This window comes from Cydia fagiglandana, chromosome 3 (genome assembly GCF_963556715.1).
Source record: "Cydia fagiglandana chromosome 3, ilCydFagi1.1, whole genome shotgun sequence".
Taxonomy (NCBI): Eukaryota; Metazoa; Arthropoda; class Insecta; order Lepidoptera; family Tortricidae; genus Cydia; species Cydia fagiglandana.
This window is the reverse complement of record NC_085934.1, coordinates 9219310-9233447: the sequence shown is the minus strand read 5'-3', so window position 1 is coordinate 9233447 and position 14138 is coordinate 9219310. Positions and strand designations below refer to the sequence as shown.

The 14138-nt window shown below is 39.4% G+C and overlaps 1 protein-coding gene across 1 annotated transcript in view; it reads left to right on the top strand.

Moving 5' to 3' along the window:
* Positions 1-14138, top strand: part of LOC134680061 (histone-lysine N-methyltransferase, H3 lysine-79 specific) — a 45328-nt gene that overhangs the window by 10837 nt on the left and 20353 nt on the right. Inside the window, exon 3 of the mRNA XM_063539069.1 lies at positions 5850-5988. Within this exon, the coding sequence (XP_063395139.1) occupies positions 5850-5988 (139 nt within the window). The remainder of the gene's footprint in view (positions 1-5849; positions 5989-14138) is intronic.

Genomic DNA, 14138 nt, shown 5'->3' with positions numbered 1-14138 from the left:
GGGGATGCCGAATTCATTTATGATATCATAATGACACCATTCCGAAGTAAAAACACATAAAATGTGAAAAAAAATACTTTTTTTTTAAATTCCTCTTCACGCCAAAACCGCTAAACCAATTTAGTTAAAATTTGGTACAGAGATAGTTTGAATCCCAGAAAATAACATAGCATACTTTTAATCTCAAAAATCACCCCTTAAGGATGTGAAAAGGGAGGTGGAAATTTGTATGGGGATCCAATAACCGCTGTACCGATTTAGATAACATTTGGTATAGAGCTATTTTGAGTCCCGGAGAAGAACATAGGATAGTTTTTATTAAAAAAATCTGTTGAAAGTGAAAAGGAACGTGTAAATTTGTATTCAATTCCCCATACAATACAATGTATTGTATGGGGAATCAATAACGGCTGAACCGATTTAGATGAAATCTATGTCTACATCTTTGATTTAGTTGTAAATGATACTAAACTTGACATAGAACCTGTACTGAAAAAAATATTACCCTCACTCGTCACCGACCCTTAAAACCCCCCACCCCCCACCTGCATCAAAAATCTGGGTGGCTCCACTTCTTAAATACATTTTAGGAACACAAAGATTGATTCTGTCAAAGGAAATCTCTTGTTCAGTGAACGCCGTAGTTGACCTTTTTATAGCCTGAGCACACTCCACTATAATAACTGTAATAAGCAAAAAAATGTGGAACTAAATATTTTTTTAGCCAAATATTTTATGTAGCCATTATTACATAAACCAAACCCTTATTTCTTATTTAACCATTCAGTCATTATAGGGTGGGTATTTCCATATAGGTACAACATAGAGGTATGCCTATGCATAAAAGTAATCTAGATCAGATCTCGAGGAGTCGGTTTTAGTGTTTTTCTATTTTATTTCTTAATTAGGTACCATTTCGTCCTGGGGATCAAGTGGACGGACCTTCCTTAGCCAGCTGAAAATTCGAACACGACTCTCCACTATTTGCACACAGCGCATACTTCGATTCTTCGGACACGTGGCTAAACGCGAAGATAGTCTACCTAGAGGTATTGATGATGGTCGGTCACGTAGAAGGGAAGAGAAGTAGAGGAAGAGCGCCTACCCGGTGGATAGACACAGTAAAGGCATATGCAGGACCCAAGGCCCAGACCTGCCTGCAAATGGCGCAGGATAGGAGTGCCTGGAAGAAAGTGGTATTAAGCGTTGGTAATCACGACCCTCAGCAATGAGGATACGACTGGAAAGAAGAAGACCATTTCGTACCTACCTTGTCACAGTAACAATCAATATGAAAGTTGCCAGGGACCTCATACTATTGTCACTGTGACAAGGTATACATAATGTCATTGCGTCTCACTCTCTCATTAAGCAAAATGTTAGGCACAATACACATTGGATAAAGAAATTTGATAGGTGGACTACCATCCTAATAAACATTTAAAGATCGCCAACCAAATAATTTCTTACGATTTCGTTTGTTCCCTACTGCCATGGAATCTTTTTACCTTAGACCTTAGATAATTTCTCAAAACTATAATGTATATAATACCGTTTCTTGAAACTTACCTAAAACTAAAAACCCTTAACGGTTCCGTTAACCGTAAACCGTACCCTTGGCCTTCCTTGACCTTTATTACAATTACAAAAAATGGCAAGGTCTCAGTTATTATTACACCATGCTGAATAATGATCTTATGATGTGGTATTTCTAACTGTACATTTATCACATAAATACCTATACAAACACAATGTGCAATTTATATGTAATAGATTTGTTACGGTACCTATATGTCATGTGTTTTATAGTTGTATATTATATAGAAGGGATATTCCACGACTATTTACACGACGCGCACGTGGAGGAAAAGTACCTTAAATATTATTGATCGGTATGAAATTACCTCTATGCATAGAAAAACATTATTATTTTTTTATTAAAATATTCGTAGATGTAAGGCTTGTGCACACCGGCTTGCGTGTGCGTGATGTGCACGTGCGCGTACGCTAAAAGGTTCCGTCACCCAGGCGCGTTTTCCGGGCGGGGCGTGAGCGGTTTGTATGTAAAACGCCCGGAAAACGCGCCTGTGTGACGAAGCCTTTTTGGAGCCGCAAGTGCATACGTCACGCAAGCGGTGTGCACAGACAGGCCTTTAGGCCGAATAACCCATTATCTGACTTGTTGGATTAAACATCTTGCTTCCGTGTAAGGCAAGATTTTTCTTAGCTGAATCTTTGTACATATAGTAAATAGGTATCAACGGAAAGCAGATAATCAATATGCAGTGTATAAAAATCTGAAAAACTGAATTTGCAATGGACCAACTTTAAAAAATTACATACTTACTGCTTTTTGTTATAAAAAAAAACACTCCCTGCTCTTATCATTATCAAACTAAAAGAAGAAACCGTTCGCGTTCAGGCACTTCGTTAATTAGGACCAGTTTGATCAGCAAGCTAGCAAGTACGTTGGGTAATAATTGAGTAGATATCTACCTATATTTAAATTACCTACCTGATAGCGACAAATGATGACATTGGCAAACACTTCTTCCAACTCATTGCCCGGAAATCGCTAAAGCGGACCAAGGTCAAGAACCTTATGAATGTTGTATCGGCACGGCAGTAATATTAAAATATTCTTGGCTGAAAATGTGAACTAAGTCTAATGCAGACCAGACACTATACTATTGGAAGTCATTATTAAAAGAAGTAAAATTCATAGTTCGGTAATGCCATTCCTGAACCTCCTCAGTCTCACACACTTCTCAATATTCTACAACTACATTGATAGCCACGGGTACTAGTTTAAGTAATTATTTTCCTAACCGTTTGGCTTAGTTATGGTGGAATGAATTGTCGCCATCGTTATTTCCTTCCTTAGACCTTCAAACCTTCAAGATAAGAGCTTAGTGATAGGAATCTCAAATGGGGGTGCCCATGCATGACGGCAATAGCTTACCATCATGCAATTAGTCTGCTCGTTTCTATTCTATCATTAAAAAATCGGACTTTTTTCTCTAGGTTTTCATTCTTTAAAACTTTATTTATGTCTTCATTTTTAGGGTTCCGTACCCAAAGGGTAAAACGGGACCCTATTACTAAGACTTCGCTGTCCGTCCGTCCGTCCGTCCGTCCGTCCGTCCGTCTGTCACCAGGCTGTATCTCACGAACCGTGATAGCTAGACAGTTGAAATTTTCACAGATGATGTATTTCTGTTGCCGCTATAACAACAAATACTAAAAACAGAATAAAATAAAGATTTAAATGGGGCTCCCATACAACAAACGTGATTTTTGACCAAAGTTAAGCAACGTCGGGAGTGGTCAGTACTTGTATGGGTGACCGTTTTTTTTGCTTTTTTTTTTGTTTTTTTTTTTGCATTATGGTACGGAACCCTTCGTGCGCGAGTCCGACTCGCACTTGCCCGGTTTTTATTAAAGATCCTTATGGGTTGAATGGGTTCTTTCGCAACCTGTATATGATTTCGGCGGGCTAGCACTTTTAAGACCAGGCCTACTGTCCACGGAAGCGTAGCTGCATAGACGCGTATTCGTCATTGTACGCTTGGTGTACGCTTGCTTGCAGCCTACATACAAAACCGCACAACTCTGTCCACGGAGCAGCAACGTCGCGTCAGCGACGCTGCATGCAAGCTTCATGCCGCCGGGCGTACTGCGTGTTATACGCCGGGCTGCATCGCACGGACAGCGCGTTGAGTATTTGTGAGAAAAAATGGCGGGAACGGCTGCAAAGTTTGTGCAAATAGTGGAAATGTCCTTTTACTCATTCTATAAAATGAATGAAATACGTTGTCATTTGCTGATAGTTCTCATGCAGCTACGAACAGTCTACAATGTATGTTTCTTTCTATATATGAATGTATCCAATATAAACGGCGTCGTCGCCGACTTCGAAGATAATAATAGGCCAAAATAACTTCTTCATCACTGGACGACATCATCACGAATGAAAGAAAATGCAGGCTACGATACGCTTACGCTACGCTTCGTGGACAACGTCAGTACGCCGGGCTGCATGAATGCTGCACGGCGATGCGTGCAGCGTCTATGCAGCTACGCCTCGTGGACAGTAGGCCTCAGGTTTTTGGATAGTTTCAGACGTGTTCTAGATTATACTATTACGAAACCAAGGGGTTAGAATATTGTTGATCCAAACTATTCTGGGTCTATGTCTAAGACGCCAACCCCTTTAGAGTGAAATACTAAATTGGACAGTCAACTTGTGTCACAGACTTTACAGACGTATACATATTACCTACTTCTACATTTAATAAAATAGTTCAGTCATTATAGATTTTGACCCGTGAATAATTAGTTCGTGGATTTTTTTTCGTAGGTCCCTCGGGGGTTCACTGGGAGTGTAAATTCAAAAAGTAGACTGAACTGAGCTCCTGCGTATATTCGAAAAAGGGTTTTTCTTGAATAACTCGGCCATTTGTGATTTTACAGTAAAACCATGAGGACAAAAATTGTAGGAAATTTGATTCTCTGTCGCTTTTTTCAAATTTAATTTCCAAAATATCGATCCTTGAAGAAAAATTGTGAGGACCAAACTTGTAGAGAATCAAATTTCCTACAGTTTTTGTCCTAACGGTTTTACTGTAAAATCAAAAATGGCCGAGTTATTCAAGAAAAACCGTTTTTCGAATATACGCAGGAGCCTGATTCAGTCTACTTTTTGAATTTACACTCCCAGTGACCCCCCCCCCCCCCCCCCCCGAGGAACCTACGAAAAAAAAATCCAAGAACTAATTATTCACGGGTAGGGTCGGTTTTTTGGATATAATGACTGAACTAAAATAGGTGGCACCTACGTTTTTGAGCTCCACGATGCAGATATTTTGCTCAGTTATTATCCCAGTTCGGTAACAAACAAGGAACCAGTTTTGTTCGGTGTTAGCGTTTAGAGGAGAGGGTCTTCGTGACCTCTTCGCGACCGACTCGGCGCTCGGCGCTCGCCCCGCCCGACCTTGATACTGTCCTCGATCCTGATCGCCCGAACTAATCTTATCTTAGGCGACTTGAATACCAATAACGAATACTTTGCCTTATACATTTTTAAAATACTTACAAGATTTTTAGTAGTGACTTTATATTTTGCAGTTATTATCTAAATTGGTACCTACATATTTTTTATATAATACATAATTTAGTCTTAATTACCCAAAATAAAATATTTTTAACTTAGGTAACCGCGCGAGTTTGGGAATACTATAAATATGAGAAGATACATGCGGATAAATTTATATCAATTATCAAAACACTCTATAAAATAGGCCAATCGCTTTGTTTCAATGTCACAGACGGTCGTTGTCCTCTTCGAGCCGATTCAGGCATATCAACTAGGTGGTTAAAATGAACCCGAACTACGCACAAAGTCTAGTAGAATGGCTGTCTGTGCCATTACACCTAATAGATATATTGTATATATTTATAATTAAGTTAAGTATACTAAGGACCACCTTCATTAGTTTGATGTTAGAAGGACAGTAAAGTTCAAACACACGAAAACCTCTTGAATTATGTCGCCGGCGTAATAGATAAATGTCATAGACCTTTCATTGACTCGTTGGAAAGGGAACTACGGCCTCGACTGTGGTGCTTTACTTCCTTGTGCCTTAGTTTTACACCTATCCTATCACCTAGGAGAGGAAGAGGAAGCTAAAGAAGCTGGCTGAGGACCGCAGAAACTGGCGCATACTCCAATTACTCCACCAACAAGAGCCATGCTCTTAAATTATGACGATGATGATGCTATCACCTATCTCCTTATCACCCACCAGATTGTGTTTATATGAATATACATAGAACATTTGTTTGTGCAGGTGGGTATGCGACGACGTGCCGGACATGAAGGCCGCCCTCGAGAACAACATCCTGAGCGACTACGACACCCACTCGTACGAGAGCATGCGAGCTCTCTGCGACCGCTACAACCGCGCCATCGACTCTGTCGTCGCATTGGTAATTGTATACACATTCTTATTGACCATTATTGTCAGTCATAACTTTCATTAACTAAAGAAAAAGTCAACATGGACTCGTATCTAAAGTCGGGATCTAACCGTCATTTCTGATATCGCTAGGGCACCTGTTCACCAAAGTAGGTATGTTTCTATAATGCAATATTAGTGCTTGCTTCCTTGTATAGCAGGACTACTTTTTCTTTAGTATACGAGATCTCTCAATTTGTAATTGTATTTATTCATTAATCCTTTATCGCCGAACAAAATCAAAACATGTTAGGTAAGAGGTACATTGAACCAGCACACGTGACAGGTTTATTACTAGACTAAACGGGCTTTATTTGGACTTTGGTGTAGGTAGTTATATAACGGCTGTGTTGTGGGTTGCGTTGCGTCATCCGCGGCCTGACCTCCGCGCAGAAGTTGTCCCAATGGCCGAACTCGCCCCCGCACCCTCCCGCATTCCACTCAATTCATATTTCAGGCGTTAGCGAGCTACTCTCGTCTCGCATTCTCGCGCTGAAACCGCGGCAGCTATCGAAAGTGAAAAGCTCCCGAATAGGGCGTCTCTTCGCCCCGAGCTGACGCTTGCTTGACCTACATACGTCGCAATTGTTCGTCCAATTACACTCGCGGAAAGCTAAACTCTGCTACTTTTTAACCTTTTTGTCATTGAAATAAAGACGAAAACTAACAAAAGCTTTTTTCTATACTGTTCCTGGTCATATTGTTCGCTGCTGTTGGTATACACTTACAAAACAAGTTACGACAGCTAAACAAAACAAAATTAACATAAACAATCCTTACTAATAAATTAAATACACATATACCTATTCAACCAAAAAATGCTTACGTTGCTAGTTATGAACAAGCAAATCGGTCAGCCACTTGAGATAATACTGATAAAAAAGCGTATCAACTTTTATCGTACGAGTTTATTCAGGTCATAGTCTCAAATCAAATGAACTGATAATGAAACGTCATCACATCAAGTTCGCACACTAGCTATACGAGTGTAATTGTGCTTTTAGGCGCAGGCAGATCAGTCATTTATGTAATTCTGTTGAGTGACTGGCGGGGGTTACGCCCTCGGCGTGCGATCGATATCGTACTATTATAAGCTAAGGGCAGCAGACGGCTGGCGGTCGGCCGGTGCACCCGGGCTATTCCCATCACACTACTTTAATTATTCACTTTTACGTTCACCTTCTATTTGACGATAAACATTACTATTTATTTATTAGTGGACTCATGGCCCAAGACAAGCCAATATCCTGATTTTAAAAATAGAAGACTGCAGCAAATCATCGAAGATACTGAATAAGCTAGACTATAAGCTAGAGCTATTTTAGAGGTTCGATCAATACTTCAATACCAAATGTTTAAAAACACAGCCTCAAAAATGTCTACGTGATTCGAAGAACCCCGGTAGACAGATGTTCTCAAGGAAACAATAAAAAACAAACAGTTGTAGGCCCTATTGTACATATAGTGCAATTAGGATTGATTTACCTGCCACGTGGGCCCTTTTTTCCGTCGGTTTGAGCAACATGCCGTTATGAATGGCTCAGGTAGAATTGTATTGAAAGATGCCATGTCACTGCGTAACGAGAAGCCCTTGCCAAGCGCCTGACGTAGGTACTTGCGCTAATCTGTGTAACGAGTTACGTGATTTTGATCCTTAATTTCTTTCGTAACGTTTCTGGAGCGCTGTAACTCGATTATTGAAATTACGCCACAGGTGCCATATTAATGTTTACTTGAGTGAATGAAGGGATCCACTTGTTTTACATATTAAACAAAAACTATTGACTTATTAGAAAATCATTTCAGAATTGAATTAATTTGGATTCCAGGACATCAAGGGATTCTTGGAAATGAAAAAGCTGATATTGAAGCTAAAAACGCTACTAAAAATCAACAGATAGATTATTCAATTAAATCCAGCTACCCTGAAGTTAAAAAACTAATCAATTCAGCTATCAAAACATTTTGGAATAATTATTGGAAGAATGGTAACTCAAGTAAATTATCGTGTGTTAGAAAATCAGTTTTTGAAACCCCACCGATACCCTTCACGTGTAGACGAGATCAGATCGCTATCACTAGGTTGAGAATTGGACACACAAACTTAACCCATTGCTATCTTATTACTAAGACTGAAAAAAATAAATGTGATAAATGCGGTTTGGAGTTGACTGTGAACCATATTTTAATTGAGTGTTTAGCATATAAGAAAGAAAAAGAAATCTGTAAGTTGCCTAAGACCTTAAATGATTGTTTAAATGACGGATATTTACATGTACTTAGATTTATAAAATTAATCGATATATATAAAAAATTGTAATTATCTTGTGGTCGCTAATGACCTTTGTTGTTAAAAAGCGACCTTAAATAAATCAAAAAATAATAATAATAATAATGTGTCAAAATTATTGGTACTCTCATGTTGCTTCAACGTTCTAGCTACCTATGTTCTGAAGATGGTAATTGCTAGCCATTGTAGTTCTTACACAACTACATGTACGAAGTCCAGCCAATTTGATCCTGTATCAACCAAAAAAAACTCATTAGCGTTTCCGTTTCGATAAAGTTATAATATTTCACTTTTTACGTGACCTCAAGGGGCGTCTTACTGATTAAAGGTTTTGTTAAGGTAGAGATAAGTTATACCCGCACAAGAGGCCGGTCGAAGCCGGGTGCGTCGATCAGACGACGCGTGCACCCGTCACCGCACCGACCCTCCCTTGTCATTCGCGTCACGTGCCTCTTATGAACAGGTCCATCGATTACGATCACATTGGCCCTACTAGTTTCATTCATTTCAATAATATGTACATCATACCTACGTCATGCGTGAACATTGGCCTTTATGTTACATTATACCTTTGAAAGTTGGCATGTTCATGTTAACATGTTGTCGTGCGTAGCTCTCAGGGTGTTATCGTGAGTTATTAACGTTGTTATCGCGGAAGGTCGAGTCGACTGCGCTCACCTTCGCAGTCATGTACCTACTCATACCTACACAGTAGTTTGCCCTAGCGAGTATCAGTCGGTTAATGCAATGACAATGATGATATGCACAATACATGTAGCTACTAGCTATAGTACCTATACATTTATTCATTTATAATAACGGTACAGCTATCATAAAGCCCGTCAGAGACAAGATATTTTATAGCAAGGCTCTTAAGATACCTTAAGATGTTATAGCACGCTATATTGCGATATATTTTGGTATATTACATTTCGTCTCCCTCACAATGTAGGTGCTAGACAGGAAAGCGATATATATTTGGATATCGTTGTCGTGTGTGGTGCTTACCTATATGCACTATAAGATATATTTCGGTATCTTACGGTATATTAGTGTTATTATCTCTCCGTCAAGTCAATATGTTATACTGTATTGAATTTGTTTCCCTTGGACCCTTCTTACTTTGGTGGACCCTTCTTACTTTCCGGTTACAGTGTGCTTACGAAACTCTTTGATTCATTTGTTTATGTGTCATAAACGTATGTAGGGTCAGACCGAGCAAAGTCTGCAGCGATTTTGATAGCCCACGCAGTTGGTATAACTCTAGTGATCAGTTGACACAGCGTGATTTAAATAAGTAAGTAGGCTAGTTTATCGAGTGGCAACACTGTCCCGTACCGGCGGCGTGCCTAGCGCGTTGCGGAAACATCTTCAATGTCACCTTCATCTATTTACAGACTTCCCACATTTGTACGTCCACACATTTCGCAACGTTCGTTTTGTATTTTTTAAACATGGGTGCTTTAGTAAATTTTCCACTATTTTGGTGCCAATTATAATCATTTAAATATCTTTAATTTTTAATTGGTTTAGCTAATACCGTCTATACTACTATATACATACTCTCTCGACTTGTTTCCGGGTTTAAGGTTGACTGGCAGAGAATGCCTTTTTGCATTAAGCCTGCCTTTTGTACGATAACTTTTATTTTTGTGCAATAAAGTTTAAATAAATAAATATAAGCCTGAAATTCTTGCCTTCATAAAACTATAGTAACTATACAAACTACTTTAACTTTGACAAAACGTCACATAGGCATTAGTCAGACAGTATACCTCAGATCAGACCTCTTTATAAATAAAGATCAGGTACTAGTATAGACTAGTATGGTCTTAAATTATTTGTGCTATTACTTCACATGTCTATGTGAAGATTTATGGTAATATTATATTCTTCCAGTTTAAGACTAGCTACATTTAATGTGGCTATAATTAGATCCTATTATTATGTATTTCGGAAGTTCGGATCTAGAGATGTCTATAAAATAGCGATGGTCTTTCGGAAGTTCGGATCTAGAGATGTCCATAAAAATAGCGATGGTCTTTCGGAAGTTCGGATCTAGAGATGTCCATAAAAATAGCGATGGTCGTAGAGCTAGCAACAAGAAACAAACACGCCGCCGTGCGCCTACAGCCATGCGAAACGATGCGGTGAATGTGGGGCAGCGCGGGGCAGCCACGGGGCGCGGGCGCGGGCTGCAGGGAAACACGAGGGCCAAGATGGCGGGCGACGACGCAGCGATCGATGTCCGCTGCAGACGCAACCGACCCAACTCTATTTATACCCCTTGCACATCTCATTTCTCTACATGGAACTTCTAGTTATAGGCTAAAATCACGACAGTACCTGCCTATGCATACAATTTATAAACCCAATGTTCAGTCTATCTATAGCACACTCAGACGCGTGACTACGATGAGTGTACGTGCCAACGTCTGTTATACCCGTAATTATTGTTTACAATTAGCTTCCTTGGTGACAATGTACATAACATATGTATGTATCTGCAAATCTGCATCTGTTCTGTTCCTTCCATCTTTGACATTTTCTAAGGTCAAACAAACATAACCGACGTGATCAAAGTCTAGCCAGTAGTGCAATGAAGTAAACAATTTATTTTAAGCATATAGGAATGGATAATTAATTAACTGGCAGGCAGGAAGGTGCCTGGCACAACTAGTTTCTCATAAAGCGATGCACCTGTTGATTAAGCGATACACTTTTACTTTCCGCCAGCCGGCAGTTAATACACTTATTAAAGTAAAAACAAAGGCAACGGCACAAGAAAGTATTTTGATGCTAAGTAATTACAAGTATGGGGTCTATAACTTTTTTTTTAAAGCGTAAGCACAATATGCAGTAAACTACATACATAGAATTTATGATTAATCAATGGACACTCGATACTTTCTAGTTGAAGCTTCTTCTTGGACAAAACGTTGGTAAACATTTTATATCCAAGTTGCGAATTTTGGTCAGTCCAGCGTGCAGCGTGGTTTGACATTGTTTTTAGCCGTTTAGTTGGATTTAACTTACCGAGCAAAAACAGTTAGGTTTTATTCAGTAAACTCAGTGGACGACTGAGCTGTCGATCTTCAAGTTTAGTGACCCTGTTGCGCAGAAAGTTTGTACAGCAATCGTTTGAGAATCTTCGTCATGCTTTGATGCCACTCAAACACATGTGTGAATATTAATATTGAGTTACGTTGTGTATGTTTATGAGCGCTGCCCGTAGCCATTTCACGTGTGGGGTAGATGAATAATGAATCGAATTAAAAGTAGTGTGGCGATATTGGTAGACTTGATTTCGTTGTGGGCCGCGTGTGGGGGCGATGACCGCAATATTGAGCGAACGCGAATGTCTCACGTAGTGTTAATGACCTTTTTTTTGAATGCGCCATTGTAGCTTAGGCGAGATTTACTTGTATTAGAGATAGACCGTTTTGTTGCATTGCTTTTATAGCTATGATTTATTGAAGATGTTTTATACCGTTTGCTTAGGATGGATCTAGTATTAATCCACGATAACTAGAGACTACGTTTTGCGAACGTGATTGCTGACGTAATTCTTTACTGTAAGGTCTTAAAACTTTAAAAAGATTCAATAATAATTAGACTTCGTTTGTGATTATAATACATGCCTGTCAAATGTAGGTTTTTCCTAATATCTAATTACTTATTCCTACGGTTACCTAACCTACTACTATTGGATATCATTAAATTATATTCGTAGCTACAAAACTCCCCACTACGATGTTTAAATAACCAAAAATCGTATTTAAATATAGCATTGAAAGTCTCCTCTATCTCCCGCATAGTTTTAGTTATGCTAACATCAGACACAATCCGAAATAGAAACGAAATCCATCAACTATAAATACACATACATATTTATTTGACTCATGCGTGTCTCTGTCTTATAATATATTCGTGTTAGGTGCCATTTCCTGCTTGTTATACATATTTTCCTGCATTCAATGACTGTAACCTCACACCGTTGTACACGCAGTGATGATTTTATGGGAGAGCCGCTTTCTAATTTTCATCGGTTAGCTGTGACGCAATTCTAGCGCCAACCATACAGAATGGGCTATTTGGGCAACGGAACGGCCCTTCGAGTACCTACGCAGGTACTTGCCTACGGATGGTTGCGTCACTACTAGCGCCGCCTTACCGTCAAATTATTCTTGTATTAAAGCGCAGATCACGTCCCTACTAGATGGAGCATAGACGACTCACGGTCACCAACACTATTATAAATACATGCATACCAAAAGTAGTTCTAGGGCTGTGATATAAAATGGAAACAATACATCTGATTGGTCTATTTAACTCCTGTGAAATGGCACCGTGGTGATATGGTCAGCGACTCTTCATGTACGCTTCATAATGAGAAATTAGAAGTCCATCGAAAGTTGTCTATGTATTAAACAAACTGCTAGTGGAACTTACATAACACGACTTGGAACACGCTTCCCACTTGCATCGGCCGATGCTACAGTAACGCACACACCGACACTCACGCAATCAAATATTATGGAATTCAGAGTACCGTACTGTTAATGAGATGTTAGTACAACTAACAAACCTTCACAATGAAGAACCTACTAATAAAAGGTTCACGTTAAACAGTTATACCTATACCGTTGAATCGGAATCATCGGATATATTTGTTAAGTTCCATGTTCTGGTAAATATTTGTCAATCAATGGCACAAGATTCCCCTAACCTAGTTTCTTAACCTTTCTCCCACGCCTAAATTGATGTGGGGGGTTAGAAAGGGGTTACCTTACACCTATATATGTATCTACCACTTATTAGGTTTTTGATACCCTCTTTCACATAACATGGCTGTTTATTGAAAAGGGACCTTTATGATAATTCTGGAATAAATGCCACACTGGTCAATTTTGGTAACGCTGTAAGGGTAATCACAATTATGTTTGTGTAGACTGTAGAGTCAACATATAGCCTGAATAAAAAACATTATGGTTATAGTATGGTATTAACGATAGAGATACATCGCTGGAGTATATGGTATGACAGTAGGGAAGATATATATGCACGCTAACCATTGAAACATCACTGCATTTGGTCCAGAAATTCCCAAACTACGGGGGAATATAGTCCCAAATTATGAATTATTAAAAATAGACATTGTTGAATGCTCGACCTCCTTTTCTTGAACGCCGGCTGAAAAATACAGATACTTAGGAATGCACGTAAACAGGAAGGTGGGAGTATTTGCGCTTTGTTTAAATTAGACGATCCCAATACCTAAAATTAGGAAAGCGGAGCTCGACACAAGTTGCAATTTCAGTCCGTCCCAGCATTATACAATATAGGTAAGAGTAAGCACGCTGCACTGAATGAAATGCCCGCGGAATGTAAACAAACAAAGAATATCACAAGGCCACCCGCCTGTGGGAGGAAGGAACGGAACGCCCGCAGCTTATGGAGGCCGTTATTGATTTTCTTCAGGCCTGGCTGAATATACACTCGGCTACATCTATTATGTGACGTTACACCTAATTAACTTAACAGTTTCCTTAAAAAAATAATGATAGAATCTCCTTTTTAATGCCATATTTGAGATAGTGATTACTTGCTGGAAGCGTTGTCAAGAATATTCACAGATCATTAAGCATATTAATGATCGTCGTAGTTTCTAACTAAAGTTTTTATTATGTATGACGCTATCGACGCTGTTGGGTAGTTAACCTGAACGTCGAAGCATGTTAAAATGTCCGCGCGAATAAATCAAGTGTCCTACTGGCCCCGCCTGAACCGGGGTCACGATCGCTGTAGGTGTAGATAGGAGCGTGCGTCAA